General features: G+C 36.3%; 2 protein-coding genes across 2 annotated transcripts in view; one reads left to right on the forward strand and one right to left on the reverse strand.

Annotated features, from left to right (window-relative positions):
* Window positions 1-15,419, forward strand: part of LOC102685527 (adhesion G protein-coupled receptor E2-like) — a 79,069-nt gene extending 63,650 nt beyond the window's left edge. The window contains exons 12-19 of the mRNA XM_069195755.1: window positions 3,208-3,394; window positions 4,049-4,249; window positions 5,177-5,412; window positions 8,691-8,757; window positions 11,378-11,469; window positions 13,147-13,306; window positions 13,779-13,868; window positions 14,852-15,419. Coding sequence (XP_069051856.1) covers window positions 3,208-3,394; window positions 4,049-4,249; window positions 5,177-5,412; window positions 8,691-8,757; window positions 11,378-11,469; window positions 13,147-13,306; window positions 13,779-13,868; window positions 14,852-14,884 — 1,066 coding nt within the window. The 3' untranslated portion in view covers window positions 14,885-15,419. The remainder of the gene's footprint in view (window positions 1-3,207; window positions 3,395-4,048; window positions 4,250-5,176; window positions 5,413-8,690; window positions 8,758-11,377; window positions 11,470-13,146; window positions 13,307-13,778; window positions 13,869-14,851) is intronic.
* The window catches only part of LOC102685736 (adhesion G protein-coupled receptor E1-like), a 35,660-nt gene continuing 22,070 nt past the window's right edge, over window positions 5,798-19,387 (reverse strand). The window contains exon 10 of the mRNA XM_015349541.2: window positions 5,798-6,097. The gene's annotated coding sequence lies outside the window, so the exon portion shown is untranslated. The remainder of the gene's footprint in view (window positions 6,098-19,387) is intronic.

Genomic DNA, 19,387 nt, shown 5'->3' on the forward strand with positions numbered 1-19,387 from the left:
GAACTGATTTTCAGCCAGCACAGTCATTTCCAAAGACAGGTAAGTTAATGCCAAAACATGAAGTACTCTCCCTTTATATTCATAAGCTCATTTCATTAATAAAGAACAGGATGCAGCTAAAAAGCACTGGTTAGGAAATGGAGTGATAATGGAGTTTTGGGTATTGTAATCCTGTTTGATAGTAGATCATTTATTTAAGGGCCTCATCTAGTTGTTTTCTGAAAGAAACCAGTATCCAGGTGATGGTTTTGACATGTCTAGTCATTTCAGTTTTAAGTGCGCTTTAGTTTCTATTTGCGTTGTCAGGTTTTGCTGTTGATTCTAAAGATGTTCACTGGTTTCACCTTTCTATGCTTATGATTTGTCCCCTTGGACCCCTTCAATTAACCAGGTAAAATGAAGTAGACAGCTTCCTTTTATCTGTTACTCTCCCAGTATTCTGTACTTGCCAATTGTAGCTGGATTAGCTACTCAATTTTAATGAGTTGTGTTTTTCATTCACTAAAGTTCTGTTTTCTTTAAGATCTCCAATGGTTTGTGATTCCTGCTAATTCTACTCATAAAATAGAATCTTTACAAGTAAATGGAAACACCCTGCAAGTAAACCTGCAAAACATTATGCAGAACGCCAGTAACGGTAAATGCTAATGCATATTTTGCATTATCTCAGTTTTTGAATGTTGTGACATCATAATTACTCTCTAATTACTCTCTAGCCATTGCTTATTTGAGTCTTTAACATTTCTTGCCTGCAGGTATTAGCATTACAAATCTGATCTCTTGTGCGTATTGTGTGCAGGATCAGAACAGTCAAGGTAGAAAGTTGTCTCTTTGAAAGGCTGAAAATCCAAATCTCACTGCCAAAGAGATATGCTGGATTTATACCATTTTAATTTAGTGAAGTGATGCTAGTATTGTTTGCACAGGCATTATACCTGTTATTTTGCCTTAAATGCATCTTGTGTTCTTTGACACTGAGTCATCCATGTTATTTGTCACCATATTGCAGCCATATCAAATTATGTGTGATTTGTGGAAGATATTAAAAACTCTGTTATATAAACAGTATATTGTATAGCTATAAAACTTTGGGTTCACAGTTTCTTTTTATTAGAGGAAAAATAGCTACGTTACAGACAAATTCTGAAAAGGGTTTCTCTCTGTGGTTATGTGGGTTTCCACCAGGTTCACTGTTTCAGGATATATCCTACGCCCATTATCATATAGGTTGGGCTCAAGCTCACCACGACCCTATTTTGGACTATGCAGTTGTTGAAAATGGATTTATGGATGGATTTGTCAGATATTATGATGGCAATGTTGGATTTTCTGTAAAACACTGGAATTCTTCGATCAACTAATATAACTCTTGGTGTACTGTACACATTTTATCAATCTGTCTACATTTTATCCATAGTAAACACAGCAGTAAATACCTAATTCAAATACTCCCCAGAAGCAAAGAACTAAATGGTCATGTTGTTTGTTGGCCATAACTTTTTGATTTTTCATTTTCTTCACAACTGCTGGACCTGTCTAAGAATCTAAAAGACATTATGCAAATGTATCAGTAGGTGACATGAGTTTGTTGATTTACAGCAGTAAACCAAAGTGGAAACTTTCAAACACTCTTTTTAAAAGGTGATACTGTACATGCATTGAAAATCGGACTTAAACTTTGGTCTGCTAGATTATGTTCTCTCTCAGCCTTGCTGAGATGTACTGCCAAGTTTCTTATACAAGCAGTTTCTTTAGTATAAATTAATGCATTTGTCGAATTGTTACGAACTTGATTGAAGTTCCTAGTTACATAATAGTTTTTCATCTTTGGTTTCTGATTTAGAAAAGGCATTGTAGAAGATTTTCCCAACCTGGTAGCATGTTGGAGAACCCATAATAAAACCACATAAAGTCCTAGGGTGAAACTAGGCTGAAACTGGACCCACCTTGATCTAAATAACCTTCCCAACCCAAGAATGGTCCATATCCTACTTTGTCTTTTCGTTTCCTCTAATAGTCTATAATTTATCCTGTTTTACTGTCTGATCTTGGTGAAATTCATGAAATTGAGCTTGATCTTATTGCTAGTGTCTCATCATGAGATTAAATCTGTTATGTTTACACACTTTATTCAGGCTTTTATAACCCAAGTAGACAACATCTTTTGTCTTTTAAACTCTTTTATTACAAAATACAGCTTGCAAACATCTGAAGCCAAAATCTCTAACACCCTTGTCTCACTGTCTCTGGAGTGTGTTTATGGTGACCTCTTGTGGCCTAAAATGGATGGTACATTGGAGTTGGATATATTTTACTGTACACTATACAGTATATTCAACAGCGTATATAGTCGAACTATAGAAATGCACTTTACATCATTCCAGATTATTGAACATAGTAACATTTAAGGTAATCAATTCAGTAACTACAAAACTGTTTATATTACTCCCTGATAACATTGATGATTGAGTTTGGTGTTATAGCACTATTGATTTCTAATTAAAACAAAAGTTTTATTCAATTTAAGAAAAAGGTAAATATTATTTTATTTAAGAGCTTTTTAGAGTCATCTCTATTTTTAGGGAAATCAGATTTCGACTGAAGTAATGCATATTTAAAGCTACTGATAAAATATTCCTACATTAGAATTTGTTATTGCATATTTGATAAATCATATATTTACTTTCAGTCCTACTATACCTGTATCTCTTTATCTGATTTTTATGAAAGATTAAGATATAAAATATGCTTTATTGTTTTAGGAATTGGAACGGTCTTGTTTGCCTCTTATACTGGCCTTGAATTTCTTTTGGATGGAAGATACTTCCAGAATAAGTCCTCAGAAGATATTGTTTTAAAATATTAGCATTTTAAATTAATGAAATATTAATGTTATTTCATTGGTTTAGTGCTAAAATAATACAAAATGAAATGAAATAATCATTTTGTTTTCCAAAACAAACAGTTCAAAGAAGGTGAATGGTTATATGTACAACTGATTGTGAATGTTACATGTGAAAAGAAAGTTTGTTTTTCTGGGTGCTAGCATCATCTTGAATGAAAACTGTTTTTGTGGTAAGTTTAAAAATTGTAATGCTTTTTTCATATTTTTTGTTAAATACAGTAAATGTATTATAATTTTTACAAGGGAAAAGAAAATGCATTGTGAGGTGAATACTTTTTAGTCACACTCAAATGATTGATGAGGAATATTTTTTTAAAGCACAAGAGAGATGAAAATGAATTAATCTGTGTCTACTGGAAATATGGAGTAAATGAGAGCTCCTGGTCCCAATCTGGTTTGAAAGTCATCCATTCAAATGAAACTCACACAGTCTGCAGCAGCAACCATCTGACCACCTTTGCTGTAATTATGGCAACCAAAGCAGAGCAGGTACGATCACAATTATGCATAAAATAATAGTCTTATTCTTGTAAAAATAGTAAACATTTAAGGAAACTATTGTTATAAATGGGGGTTTATGAAACTGGTGAAAATCGGGAATTGACTGAGTAATTTATTTAAATAAATATTCATAACCCCCAACCTGTAGGTGATTTCTCCAGAATATACCCGAGTGGCTGGTATAATCAGAGGCACATTAATTCTTTGTTCTCTGGCACAGCTTTGGTGAAAAGTAATATTTCAGACACACTTGGTTAAACAAATATTTTATTACAATGACAAACTACACTACACACAACAAAACATACAACACACAAGTTACTCTATTTACACAATGTACAAGACATTCCAGTGGCCTAACATCCTAGCCACCCTGAAAACCCCTGACTGCTACTCAGCACTAAACTCTTAATGCCTACAGAGGCCAAATAAGAGATAAGGAACAAGTAATAGGTTTATTCCATGCTGAAAAAAAGAAGAAAGAGAACACAACGTTTCGGCCGTGGAGCCTTCTTCAGGTGTGGGTGTGGTGTGGCAAATAAGTTATTAAATTCCACATTTTGACATCACAATGTTTGCACTCTGAAATTTTCACAAAGTCACAAAACGTTTATCCATCCTTATCTTCCATTCTTTCAACAGATTGAGGAAGATTCTGCCCTGTCAGTCATTGAGTATGTGTTTGTGATAACATCTCTGATTTGCCTCGGCCTTGCAATTATTACATTTGTATTCTGTAAATCAGTTCAGAAAGGACACAACACCATTCACTTGCACTTGAGCCTTTGTCTCTTTATGGCTCACCTTCTCCTTTTAACTGGAGGATCCAAAACTGAAAATAAGGTGAGTCAAACATTCAAAATATATCTAATTTAAAATGGTATTCATTGAAAATATGTGAAACATTTAAAATATTATATAAAAGAGTAAATGTATTCATTTGCAGTAGTATTAAAATATCCATCCATTCATTTTCTAACCAATTCAGGGCTGCAGTGGAGATGGAGCCTATCCCGGCAGGCAGTGGTTGCAAGGAGTCAAATATTATAATATGTGCTATATAATTGCTCTTAATATAATAATCATGTTAATGTACATATCTATATGTTCATATGCTACGTATGTCCAGATTCAACTACAGATGTTTATAAAGCTCATCTATAATTCCATTGGGATTGCAGTTAACAATTTGATAAGGTTTTGTACCTTAAAAAATGTGGAATTGTGTGATGTTTTTTTACTTAAAAATCTTTTCAAGATAGAATTGCAATGCATTTTCATTTAAGGGAGATGGCGTGTGAAAATAACATTGTTTCTTCATCACAATTACAATATTGGAATATTTTTACAGCCTTTTACTCACCACTTCATCCAAGAATCGCAAGGGAGCCGATGCCTGTCCTGGCAAGCAACAGGCTCAAGGCTGTATACTGTACACCCTGGATGGGGGACCGGTCCACTGCAGGACACACATACACATGAACACAGGCCTGCCTAGACTTACGACAGAGCCAGTTTTCCCAGAAGACAATTAACCTACCAGTACAGCACTGACATCTCATCAGTCAGTTAATAATTTAATTGAAAAGATCACATTTATCTTAAACCAAAAAAAAATCTAAGAAAAAATTTCAGCTGAAATTAAAAGATCAGATGATTGTGTGGCTTTCCAGGAGTAAGGGTTGACCACGACAATCTTTTGTCATAACTGACCAAAATATTTTGTTTCAGTTACTCAGCACTTTTGATCTCCTCTCTGTTTTACTGCAGATGATCTGTGCAGTCATAGCAGGAGTACTACACTTCCTTTTCCTTGCCAGTTTTGTCTGGATGTGCCTGGAGGGAGTGCAGCTGCTTCTGTTAGTGACCAATCTGAGAGTGGTCAAGTACAGTAGCAGAAACAGACTGACAAAGAGGTACCTTTTTCCACCTGGGTATGGAATTCCTGCTGTCATTGTTGCTGTGTCAGCTGGAGTTTGTCCAGGAGGGTATGGAACACAGAAAAGGTGAGCAAGTCTTATCATACTGTTTTATCTGATGTCAGGTGTGCTCACACCTGAAAAAGGCTCCATGGCCGAAATGTTGTTTTTTTTCTTCTCTTTTCAGCATGGAATAAACCTATTACTTGTTCCTTTGCAGCCTACGCATGCTGACGCAGCTACCCATCCGAACTACCATATATTTATATTGTTACAAATGGGGGGTTACGAAAATGGTTAAAATCAGAAATTGGACCAGCGGTTTAGTCAATAAGTAAAAAAAATACTCGTAACCCTCCACTTGTAAATGATTTGTCCAGAATATACCCGAGTGGTTGGTATAATTAGAGGCATATACATTTTTTTTTCTGTGGCACAGCTTTGGTGAAAGGAATAATAATCAAGGCACACATGGTTAAACAAATGTTTATTAATAATGAAAAGACACAAACTATACCACAGACAACAACAACATACAACACACATTTTAGCTTAGCTTAGCTTTCAATGATCAAGAAGTAGGGGCTATCGCCTGGTTCAAGCTTCAAGTTCCATCGCCTTTCTTCTCTCTATTCTTGTCCTCTTCTTGTTCTCTGTATTGTTGTCTCATTTCTTCCCTGCTCGTTGTTGTTCCTTCTGCTTTGAAGCAAGAGGTGTTTACTCTGCCTGATGTTACAAGCTTTATCTAAACTGAGAGACACTTTCTAGTCACCTAAAGAGAGAAAACATGGAAAACATGTAGAAAAGACTTCAAAGGATTCAAAACCAGGCATTTTGAATAACAGGCAAGAATTCTTCCACTGGACAACCAATGCCTCATATTGACGAGGTTACAGTACACAACTGAAACTCATTGCTTGAGGTATTCAAAACTTCTGACCTTTTTTAACATATTTTATTTTAAATATGATGTTTTTAAAGCCACTAATGTATCTACCGTATAATATATTTTACAATCAAAACCTTGTGTTTTCTAATTACTATTTATATACAGAGTAATAATTCTGTATTTAATTAAATGCATTTAATGAAAAAAATAGAATATTCTGTTAGTGTTACTGTACAGTAACTGTACAGTTTGACTAGCTCATGAAAGCACTAATAGGTAAATAGTTAATACTCATGGCACATTAAGCAATCACTAGACCACCTGGCAATTTGACAAATTCATGGAGTCCTACATAAAACTATATAAAAAAATAAAAATATATTTATAATAATAATAATAAACTTTATTATATAAAGCGCCTTTAAAGGTGGCTTCTCAAAGCGCTTTACAGGATGACAATAACAATAAATAAGAAGACTACAACAATAAATAAGAAGAATACACAAGATAAGACACAATTACAATTACAGCAATCCAACAATAACAATAGAGGAGACCGTGGTAGGTGGTACTAAGAAAAGCAGAGGGGTGAAGAATGGAACCAGTTAAGTAAAGGCTTTTCTGAAGAAGAAGGTTTTGAGTCTGGATTTGAAGGAGTTTAGAGAAAGTGACTCTCTGATATCCTTGGGCAAAGGGTTCCAGAGCTTAGGGGCATAACAGGAGAAGGCCCTGTCGCCCATACAATATAAACGGGCTTGGGGAACAGTAAGGAGGGCAGAATTTGAAGAGCGGAGGTTGAGAGGTGGGGAGTAGGGCGATAATAGTCCAGACAGGTATTGAGGTGCCAAGCCATGTAGAGCCTTATAGGTGACCATGAGGATTTTAAAGTCTATGCGGAATTTGACCGGAAGCCAGTGCAAGGACTCCAGGATAGGAGTAATGTGAACACTTGCACTAGACCTGGTCAGGATTCTGGCTGCTGAATTTTGGACATACTGCAGTTTGTTCAGAGTAGATTTAGATACCCCAGCGAGTAGAGCATTGCAGTAGTCAATTTGAGAGAATACAAATATGTTGATCAGCTTTTCAGCCACAGTTAACGATAGCATAGGGTGTAGTCTTGCGATATTTCTAAGGTGAAAAAAAGATGTTTTGACAGTATGCTGTACATGTGGGTCAAATGTTAAGCCAGAATCGAATATAACCCCAAGGTTTTTCAATTTTGATTGAAGCTCAAGTACAGAGCCATCTACAGATAGGGTTACAGGACTGGCTTTACGAAGTTGATGGGGGGTACCAATAAGCATGACTTCAGTCTTGTCACCATTTAAGATGAAGGAAGTTTTGAGTCATCCAAATTTTTATGTCAGAGATGCAATTAGATAGAATAGAATCAGCCACATCAGTGTCAGGTTTGGTATGGATGTATATTTGAGTATCGTCAGCGTAAAAATGAAAGCTGAGGCCAATATTAGGCGCTATCTTGCGGTGTAACACGGCATGTTTTTTGTACCATGGCACATTACACCTTGAGCATTCTGAATGGCTGCATCTGTTCCTAGCTAAGATACTGTATGCTTGAAATTCGGTTACTCTTGAAAAAAGCCCTGCTCTTTCTATGGCATTGGTCTTGCAATTCTTTTGAAAAGCATAGCTTCTTATTACTTTATGTTTTAACTGTTTTTGTAGGAAGACATACCTCTTTGCAGAAATGTATGTAAGATGTAACAGTGTTAATATATTCACCCAGAATTTGTACATTCAAAACACCCTCTAAGGCTCTCTATAGTACCTGAGGACCACAACCTGACTGATCTTATTTTAAGCTTGATATTTTTTTTATTTTTGCTTGTCCATTGGAATTAGAAAAATCTAATTCACTCAGTGGTGCAGCTGCAGATTGTAATATTTTGTCCACCCTGGTAGGCCAATTGATTTGCTGTGTGTAATGTGGCCATTCCTGTGTCAAGGAATGGTTAAAATCACCCAGAACTATAATTGAGCATTCTGGGTAATTTCCAAATAAGCCATTAATTTTTCATTTCTGCCCCTTTTCACAATGGTAATTCCTACAGCTGTTTGGAAACAATTTAACATACAGTACTACCATTTCATTGAGATGAGCTATGAACCAGAGGCATAATTTACAATCACAGACTCATTGATTTACAGAATAGTATTTTACAAAGAAAAATGTCATTCAGAAACAGACATCTGCCTAAATAAATACTGAACTTGTCAATTATAGAGCCAAGCATCTGAGCTTACTAAGCCATGAATATTCACCAGCCATTTGTTTAGGATATTGTTAAAATACACTTTACATAAGTTAGTATATACATCTATATATTAATATACAGTATCTTGATCAACAGAGAAAGAACAATTTTTTGTATGGATCATACAATAGTCAACAATACACCTGGGCCTGCTATGAAAATCACTTCTATAAACTAATATTTTGATGTTATTGCAGTTGCTGGTTGTCCTTTGAAAGAGCGTTTGCATGGAGTTTCCTTGGTCCAGTTAGCTTCTTCATCTCTGTAAGTATGGAATACTCAGTGTTTTATATGTGTAAAGAGCAAGTACTGCAACAGGTTGCTTTCACCAGGGCATTATTTTACACTCTGTCTACAGTAGCTTTCCTTTGCTTTTGTACACATAAATCTATGAAACCACATCTATGAATTGGTTTTATTACTCTGCTGATAGCTGATGTGTGGTGAGCATTCTGGCACACTATGGCTGCCGTTGCATCATCCAGGTGGATGCTGAACATTGGTAGTGGTGGAGGGGATCCATATTACCTGTAAAGCGCTTTGACTGGAGTGTCCAGAAAAGCGCTATAGAAGTGTAAGCAATTATTATTATTACAGTATAGAAAGTACTGTATGTTATCTCATGATTTTATATTAAAAAATACTGAGGAATCTTTATTGCAATCATGTCAGGGAAGTACTCATGTGATTTGACTATTTACTGTATATTTAGTTTTGTGTTTAATTACTGTACAGTACAGTGTAGGGTAATAAAACGTATAGCTTTTACAAATTTGTAAAATTATAAGTTATTATCTGCACTGTATATTTTAAGTGTGTGCTCTATTTTGTGTTAAACTTTTTCCAATTCTTCAGTTTTAAAATGTTTTTTCTTTCAACAATATTTAATTTCTGTCCATTTATACTGTATAAACAGAGTAAGTTTTTTTCTTTCACCTCATGGACTGTTAGTTGCTGCTGTCTGTACATTCACTGCCTTGCTCTCTATCCCCGTCCATGATGAGTGCGCACACACCTGTTAACTGTTCAGACTTACATAAGATTTATGTTACATAAAGATTTTTCTGAAGCAAACCTTCACATAACACAGGAAGTGGGTGAATAATGCTGTGACAAAGTTGGTTAACCCAGAGGATAATTTATGGAATTTCAATTTCTTAACATTATACCCTTGTTTGCTTAAATGTCCAAAAGAGTTTATATTTACCATATCAATTATTTCTTTAGGTTTTTTGATTTTGTATGAAGTAAAAAATAATTATAATCAGATTATGTAAAATATTAAGTGAACTCCAAGTCTACTTAATACATTTAAGAAGGTAATTACAACCAGGTGTTCCGGGTGTACTGCAATTGGGTAACACTTAAACAATGTGTGAGACTGCGCAGACCTGTCCTCAATAATGCACAAAAAAATTGAAAGTTTGGTGATTACCATACAGGTTAATATGTGGGGCTCCATCCATTATAAATAAGTCAGCAAATGGATAATATTCTATATAATGCTGAATGATGACTGTACCCTGCTTTGATCGCTATGCCAGGGTCTCCCAAAGAGCAACCCACAAAATCATCCCCAGAGTAACATATAAGGATCTGCAGGCCTCTCTCACTGTGTGTAATGTCACTGTGCATGTTGAATGGGAATGTTGTTCTTGGGAGGATGTGGTGATGCTGTCCCTCATGGGGGATTCAATTTCCCACAACAAAAACAGAACACAAGCCAGCATCTTATGTCAGGTGCAAACGTATAAATACATGTACAGCACATAAAAAATGAAATAACAAAGTTGAAAATATATTAACAAAAACTAAAACGTTGCAAGACTTTAACATGCACAGTAAATACTATGAAAATAAGAATGAATCAGTTATTTGAATTAACAAAAAATAGCAAGCAGAGATAGGTTTCAACCTAAACATACAATAGATTGCAAGCTGTTCAGATATAATCATTTAAACAAGTGAAGTAACTAGTCTGTGAGCTACTGTATATTCACAGCTTAACATCACCCTTGTCATCCAATCAGAGTTGCACAGAATTGTCTTTCCTTAAGGTGTTTCTATGCAGGCCAACATCAAGCATTTCAGCAATCCAGCCAGCATTGTACATGCTATAGGTAGCATGTAGATAAAGATATTGAAGAAGGGAATGAGTGTTTGCATGTGATCCAGGCTGGCAGTGCATGAAAGAGATGTAGGTGACTTGTAGGTCTTACGTAGGCTTGCCAGGAATGCAAGAAAGCAGAGGTAGTTAAGGGAGTATTTTTGTGGAGCTGACGCCTGTGATTGCTATGGAGCTGCATGAAATGTAGCTGCATGGAGTCAACATCATGCTCTTGAGCTCTGAGAGAAAGAGACCAGAGAAAAGTAACCTTATGTAAATCACCGGCTGACATTTTCTGCCACCAGAAATGCATTACGGGCTTGAGAGCAGACTCGCTGTAGGAGTCCCCTGAGTGATCGAATGTGTGCTTAAAGACACCAAAGAGAAAGCATGAACTTGATGGCTGTGGGCTTATAGCCACAGGCACTCAGGAGGTGTTGCCAGCATATTTGTTTGTGTATCTAAACGGTGTGCAGGAAGACAGCAGGTGGAGAACATTAGAAGTCTTCCCTAGAAGGGGAATAACATGTGAAATCTTAGAGTCTGAAGGGCTCCAGCTGAAAAGGGCTTTTGGACTTTAGTAGGTCTTTTCTCCTGTGGAGTCAATCCCAAGTGAAAGAAAAGTGCAGGTGTGAAAAAAAACACTGTTATTAGTGAGAAAAAAATGTACAGACAGCCCTAAAATAGCTCTCCCAGTGGGGTTGTATTTGTCTGGTACAGACAAACTGGATGATTATTTTTTAATGAAGAAGACATACAGTACTTGTTTTCTTGCAGGTTAACATCATAATGTTTGCCATTATTTTGTGGGCTCTGAAATCACAGCTGTCTTTTATCAACACTGATGTGTCCAAAGTAAGAAATACCCGGTAAGGACTGTAACTTAAAACTCTAGAAAAATCTTTCTTGATGTTTCCCTCTTACTGAAATACAAGCATTTCCATACTTAAGTATTTCCATTTATTGCTGTGTAAATCTACCTGAATCAGATCGCATGTAAAAGATGGTTCTTCATCTACTGATCTGTTGTACTCATTACTCTAAAACAGTGGCTCCTAACCCTGGTCCTGTTTGTGCTGTTTTTGTTCCAAGTGAGTAATGATGCCCTTCATTGTTTTGCTTGCTTATTTAGATGCTTTTTTAAATCATTTTTGCTTAAAGATACTATATTTCAGCATGTAGAACTTGAAGCTATCTCTCCTCAACTTGTTTGAGTCCACTGAACAGTACATAATGAATAATCAATTGAACAGACACAAGTGGACATGACAATGTTTCAAGCATTTTTTGTATGAGCATTTGTTTTTACCTTCTGCTAATTTTTTACATTTCGGGTAACACACCACTGAAAAAAGGAAAATCTGAATTTCAGATACAACATTGATAGCCCTTACAAACATTTGTCATAGTTTTAATTGCTTGAAGTACATTTTAAAAGTATGCTTCCAACAGAGCATCTGTTTTCTGAGCGGTCCATAGAAGTTGAATCTAGAGTGTAGCCTAGACACAATCTAGAGTGAATATAAGTGCAGACATTCAGAAGTGTATGAGTGTTGTAAGAGCATGATATAATGCCACTGGTTTTTGTAAGATTTCTCTTTCAAAATACATTTAGAAAACATGAGAAAATGTCTTGTCTCGTGGTGAAACCAGTTCTTTTAATTACAGAACAATCTTGTGGATACTGTACATCACACCATTTTTAAAGTTGTCACTGATAAGACTTGGTGTTCACCTATCTAACGGCTTAAGGGTGGAATGTGCAAATTCAGCCAAATCACGAGGCAGAAAAAATCCTGTTAAGGCGAGGACTAAAGGATAAACCTGATAGTAGATAAAGTGGGACAGTGAACTTTTTACACCAGGATTGGTCTGGTCTTAGTTCAAGTACTTAATGTGAACAGGTTTTTTTAAATCACACTACCAGTTAAGAAGGATCTTCCACAATGGAAAATTGGAAATTTATTTGAGGAGGTCTACATTCTTGAGTGTACTTCACAGTTGTGGTTTCCATGAAAGGGTTCCAAAGGAAGAAAACATTTTGGTGACTGACAGCTCAGTAATTGAGTACATATACAGTATATACACTGTATACAGTATATAAAATATATATATACATATGTACTGTTTATGACTTAGACATTTAACAGCTATAAGTAAGGATAATTAGACATGGATGTAATATACATAATGAGGAAGACAGCAGGGAAAAGACAAGCAGAGAGAGACATAGATAAGGTATTTGAGTTAAAAAGTTAGAGAAACCAAATTTAGGTAAATGCAAAGTATTAGTTTGAAGGATATTTTGGGATTTGCAGTTAGTCCCATCTTGTGGACTAATTTGTGGACCTGTTGAAAATTAAATCTAACTGAATCTATCCTGGATATACAGTCACTTTGTTAGTCATCTGACAGCTTGCGAGAGCTTCCCAGGATCAAGAAACACTTTTCTAAAGTGTTGGATAATCCTTCTTAAGAATTAACAGAAACCTTAAATCAGTCATTTGAAAAATATGCACAATTACTGACAAAGGTATTTTTTTCAGGTTGCTCACTTTCAAAGCCATGGCTCATTGCTTTATCATGGGCTGCAGCTGGATCCTGGGCTTTTTTCAAGGTGTCAAATTCTTCAGTTACATGTTTGTCATCGTCAACTCCCTGCAGGGTCCTTTTATCTTCCTAGTGCACTGTGTGTTGAACCAACAGGTAACTACTACAAAGACAAACAACGTTTTGCTCAGCAAAACATTTATTTTGAATCAAGTGTGACACAGGTTCCTAGATTTTATGCGTTCTTCTTAACCAATTACACATCTTTGGTTTAGCTGGATTTTTTACAAGTTTGGTGAATTTCTAAGTCATAATTTTTTGGCCATAAACAAGTTCTGAATTAAATGATCATTTAACTCTTGGCATCACAAATACAGTATGTACAACCTCAAAACGCTAGAGTATTAATTTTACAGCCTTCACTATGCTGTGCAGAGATGATACTGTATATCTAAGCTTACAGTCCCAGTTGCTCTCTTAACTTTAACTGACAAGATCTGTGTGTGTGTCAAATGTCCTCTGTTTTAGGTTACCTTTCTTTTGATCTAATGTTTTAAAATATTTCACTCTTTAAGCTGATTGTAGTAGTTTGTTGGTAACAGAATCCCTGTTTTTATTTGACCCTCAGATAAGAGCGGAGTATAGAAGATGGCTCAGGTGCACATATAAAAAGAAGTATAAATCTGAGTCTTCTGGAGTCACAATGAGAACATTAGCAGTAAGTGAGACACTTCAATACAGATTATATTCAGGAGCCCAAATAAGCATGAATTCAAAGAGCATTACAGGAATTTAATGCATTTTAAAATTACATAGTGAAACCAACTTGTTAATTGTGATAAAAAACAGAAATTGTGTTTTTCATCTTAGCTATTTGCTTGTGTATCTGTAAAGCTTCCCGTGCTTTAAAATAAGTGTTCTGATCACACAAGAAATCATCAAACCACCATGTACTGTATGTGTGTTCTACATAAATTCTCAGGAAGATGTTCTCTGTTCTTGGACAAATACAAGGATGTTTCTATTACAAAATCATGAGAACGCTCTTAATCTGTGATGTACAAGAAAAACACCTGACAAAATAATTTTCCAAAAATATTACAGAATATTATAGTGGGGTGTCTCATAGCTTACAATCATTCTTCTAATACGTTTTATTATATTTTGAGATGCTGCTTTGAGATAACATTATTATACAGTATATTTATATATTATTACAGTATATGCAGGTACCCTCAAAGTACCATAATACATTATACAGTATATACTGTATATAATTTAGAAATTTAACAGCTGCAAAAGTAAAATGGACATATACAATAGTAAAAAATGAAACAATTAAAAGTGAAACTTTCAGTTGTTAGACTAGGTTAAAGTATTCCAATTAAAAGGAGCTCAGTGAATAATCAGGAGCAGCAGGTGGAGAGAAAGCAGCAACGGGAGCTGTCCATTAGTACAATATTGGAGAACAGTGCAAGGTGAAAGGCAGAAGGATTAGATTACTTTATCTACAGGATGAACATGAGGCTGTGGAAGATAGTGAGCAATGGTACAATTATAACCTTCACTCATTCTGTGAGAAATATGAGGAAAGTGATGGGGTCAGAGTCAATAACAAGCATCACCTCCAGCATTGTAATTCAAAATATGCAGTTCAGAAAAAACTAGAACTGACTTGCCTCTTTTCTTTCTTCTTTTTAGGACACAAATACAACAGATCCTAGATCTAAATAAACTTGTGAAACAAAAACTTGCTAAGAAGACCCAAATAGCTCAAAACGTTCAGGAATAATGCAATCTGTTGCAGGGCATTATAATGTGAATGTACTGTTTAAGAAAAAATACCTGAATTGTGTAATCACAATTATCTTTTCTTTATGTTTCATTTAACAAAATGGAGGGAAATAATCTGAGTCAAGACAGTAAAAATTCAAAATCTCTGATTTTTCACATAATCACTTCTGTGGAAATAATAGTGAAGATCTGTCAGCAAGAGACACTGAATTTGTTTGAGTACAGAACTATTGATGTGTAACCCATCCCTCCCTAATGCCTATTCCCCTTCAAAAACTATGATGGTATTGTGTAGGTCCCATAGTTCTAATTCATTTGTTTTGGTCTTCTTAAATGTTTGTGTTCATACTGTATATGAACTGAAGTTTTCCAGAGCTTTGAGGCAGGTAATTCATTAGCTTTCTCCACTTCAGCCTAAACTTAAGCCTAATCTTTGCTTCCTTTCCACAAAACATAAAGACCTACTTTACCCTGAGACTGTTGCATTCTAAATTATTTGAATTCTGATTGTTTTTATCTGCCTAACTTTATTGAATCTGTCCTTTCTAACAACTTTATCTATTTTAGCCATTTTCTAACCACTGTATCCAATTCACATGAGAGTTGAAGCCTGTCCGAGCACGCAATGGGCGCAAGGCAGGATACAACCTAGACAGGGTGCCAGTCCACCACAGGGCACACAGACATGCACACACAACCTACCATGTTAGTGGGAGGAAAAGTAGGAACTTGTAGAAAACCCACATGAACACAAGGGAGAACATACAAACTCTACAAAGATAGAACCTGAGGTTCAGAATTGAACTCAGGCATCCAGGGATGCTAACCACTGCACCACCATATCACCCTTAATGGATTATAAAACAAAAGATACATACATCCTGTTGTCAGACTGCTTGAATATTAAATGCTAAATCCAACAAGCATTTTTTGTATAAACTCTGGCAAAATCAATAGCATGTTACAATCTTCAAATTTAGTGTGACTTTTAATGGTCTCAGAATCATATCTGGGGGATATTTGTTTTATTGAATTATGCATTTGATAGTTACATGATCTTATTTCACACAGACGTTGTTACAAAATACCTTGCTGGGCAAATGGAAGTCTGTTTGGATAAAAACATAATCCAAATGAATTAATAATACTTATCATCACATAATATAAAAAGAGTAATCAATTTTAATATGAAGGTTTGTAATTTTCAAAATGTATGTTCTTCACTGAGTATTTTTCATTTATAGAACATTTCCTGCAATTACAGCACTTTTGTAGAACATTGAGTAATGTCTTTTAAATAAATAGATAATGTAAAATGGCCCAAATAGAAAAGGTAAATGTATACTCTTATTTGTAATTAGAACTCTCTACCAGTATTTACAAACTAATTATTACGACATTAGTAAGGCTGATATAAAATTTGTTTACTTCTGTAAATAAGATAATTAAATACATAGCATAGACACCAACATTTTTTGGGAGTCACTGGACAGCACAGAAAAAGATTGTCTATATAGTTTTGACTGTATACTGCCTAATGCAGTGCTAGACTAGAATTCAGACATTCTTTTAGGGGCTCTTGTGTTGATAATTTAATCTCCATTCCACTGGTAAACCTAAGTCAGTTAAAACATGAAACTACCATTAAATGCTCACTGTTAAATATTCACTCACTAGGCAACAAAACAGTTCTAGTTAAAGATATGGTGCTTGACACCAACTCTGACCTATGCCCATTGTGGTGCCAAGGGAGTAGTTGACACCACACTGGGCATGGTCAATCTCCCATTCTCCCCTGTCACACCCCTTTATAACCTATCTTTTGGGTTCCTTTTTTTATCTTACATGTACTTTCCTCCAAGAGTGGTGATCACACTGATCCCCTCATCGGGGTAACAGGATACGTAACTCCATATTCCGTTACATCTGGGCCCTTTGCCTTTGAAATCTCAGGTTCACCAAGTTCATCCTGTTGTCCGCACTGCTAGGAACCTCCTGCTCCTATTCTATTAGGTCACTGTTTCACACACAATCAGTGCCTCAGACTCCCAGTTCCGCCTCCAGCCTCCTCTTCCACCAAGTTGGGTTACACAAAACACATACTACCTACATTACAGAGTCTCTTCGGACTACACACCGTGCCGAGACCCAAAACACTGTCCCTCTCTAACACACCCTCACAACCTTTCTCTCACACCCTTAGGTTGAGAACTCACAGCTGCCAGCGCAACTCACTCTGCCCTACAACCACTGCACTATCTCCTAGACGGTGTAGTTAGATAGACCCCACTTGCTTCCCCAATACCATGTATTGCCAGGAGGAGGGCCCCTCTACCACACAACCAACTCCGATCCACACACAGTAACTCACTAATCAAATCACAACTCACTCATACAGCGGACACGACAGCCCTGCTCTCACACCCTATGAGGATGCTCTCCCTTTAAATCTTTCGATGATCTCATAAAGCTCAGTTTTTTCAGTCTCCTCGCAGACTGACGTTGTCACTCTTTTCCTTGCAGGCTATTCCTCTTACAATCCCCTCCGGAACTGTCATTCTTCTTCACCCTCTCACGAGTTTACACAGTGGCTAGTTTTTCTTTGTTCACTCATACACGGCGGCACGCTCTTCTAACATCGCCCCGACTAGTAATGTCTCACACCCGCTACTGTCATGCTTTAGCCCGGCTTTCTCACACCACAGCCTCCGCATTTGTCCTCTCACCACTGCAGCAACAACAAGACTGAGGTCCTGCTGAATTTTCCCCCTTTTCTAGGAATTATTCAGGCTAGTTTTAAACCACTTCTACACCTGCCGTTCATTCACTTATGAACGTCGGATGTGGCTTAGATCCACTGCCACTATTTCTTTAGTTGAAGCCTCACCTAATGGCAATACATTTTTATAGAAAGCTCGTTGCTCAGGGCATGAAGGTGGCCTAGCAGCCATCTTCAGTGAGTTTCTGAGAATTTAATTAAAAATTATTAATGACTTTCACACATTTGAAGCAATACATTCTTTCAGTGTACAGACCCCCAGGACCATATGCATTGTTTCTTGCCAAATTTGGTGAACTGCTCTCTGATTTAGTTATTAATTTAGACAAAGTTGTAATATTAGGCAACTTTAACATACATATGGACATACAGACAGACACCTTCAGTAAAACTTTCTTGTTTCTCCTTGACTCTGAGGTTGTAGTCAGCATATAACAGGACCAACACACGTATACAATCATACACTAGACTTACTGTAATTGTCACTCATAGAGCTAATATTCATCATGTACTAGTCCATCCCATCAATAACTCTTTTTCTGACCACTCTTTAATTACTCTTTAAATTCGACTGCCCTTGATAGCTGCCAAAAAGAAGACTATTACAACACGACACATCAACGGGGGTACTTCATTAAATTTTATGAACACAATGAACAATGCTAACTTCATCTTCAGTAATAATGTTGATGAAATCACATATAACTATAATACAGTGGTCAGACAGGCCCTTGATGAAATTGCCCCGTTAAAGACTAAGGTAGTCAAAGCCACTAGACACTCTCTAAGGTATAATGATCACACACGATCCCTTAAACAGGAGTGCCGCAAACTAGAGGGCAAATGGAGGTCTACTGGTCTACAAGTATTCAAGTCAGCATAGACTGGTGGAGCGGTGGCTCTGTGGCTAAGGATCTGTGCCTGTGACTGGAAGGTTGCTGGTTTAAATCCTGCGGCTGGCAGAGGAATCCTACTCCGTTGGGCCCCTGAGCAAGGCACTTAACCCCAACTGCTCCAGGGGTGCTGACCATGCACTCTGACCCCAGGCTTCTCTCCCTGTCTGTGTCTCATAGAGAAAAGCTGGGGTATGTGAAAAGATTAATTCCTAATGCAAGAAATTGTACAGGGCTAATAAAGAAACATTATCATTACATTATGATAGCCTACAACAATATAAGAAAGCCCTATATAGAGCTTGTTCTGTCTACTAGTCTGAACATATTGAAACCAATAAAAGTAACCCTCACTACCTATTTAAAACAATAGCTAATCTTACAAATAAGACTGATTCTATAGTACAATCTAACTTTAGTAGTGAAGATTTAATTAACGTCTTTAACAAAATTAACACCATCAGATTTCAAACACAATCAAATAAGCCACAAAGATGTCTGGTACAGAAACAATATGCACACCTCTTTAGTGTTTTTCAATTAGTTAATGAACAAGAACTATAGAAATTAATTATTAAGACAAAGTCAAACACCTGTCTGCTAGATCCTGTCTCCACTCAACTAGTCAAAGATTCCCTTGAAGTACTGGCAGGACCTATAATTAGTATTATGAACATGGCCCTTGCATCAGACGTTGTACCTGATCAATTTAAGGTAGCAGTTGTTAGACTGCTCCTTAAGAAGGCAAATTTGGATCCACAAGTTCTTAAC

Source organism: Lepisosteus oculatus, chromosome 11, assembly GCF_040954835.1.
Source record: "Lepisosteus oculatus isolate fLepOcu1 chromosome 11, fLepOcu1.hap2, whole genome shotgun sequence".
NCBI classification, from domain to species: Eukaryota; Metazoa; Chordata; class Actinopteri; order Semionotiformes; family Lepisosteidae; genus Lepisosteus; species Lepisosteus oculatus.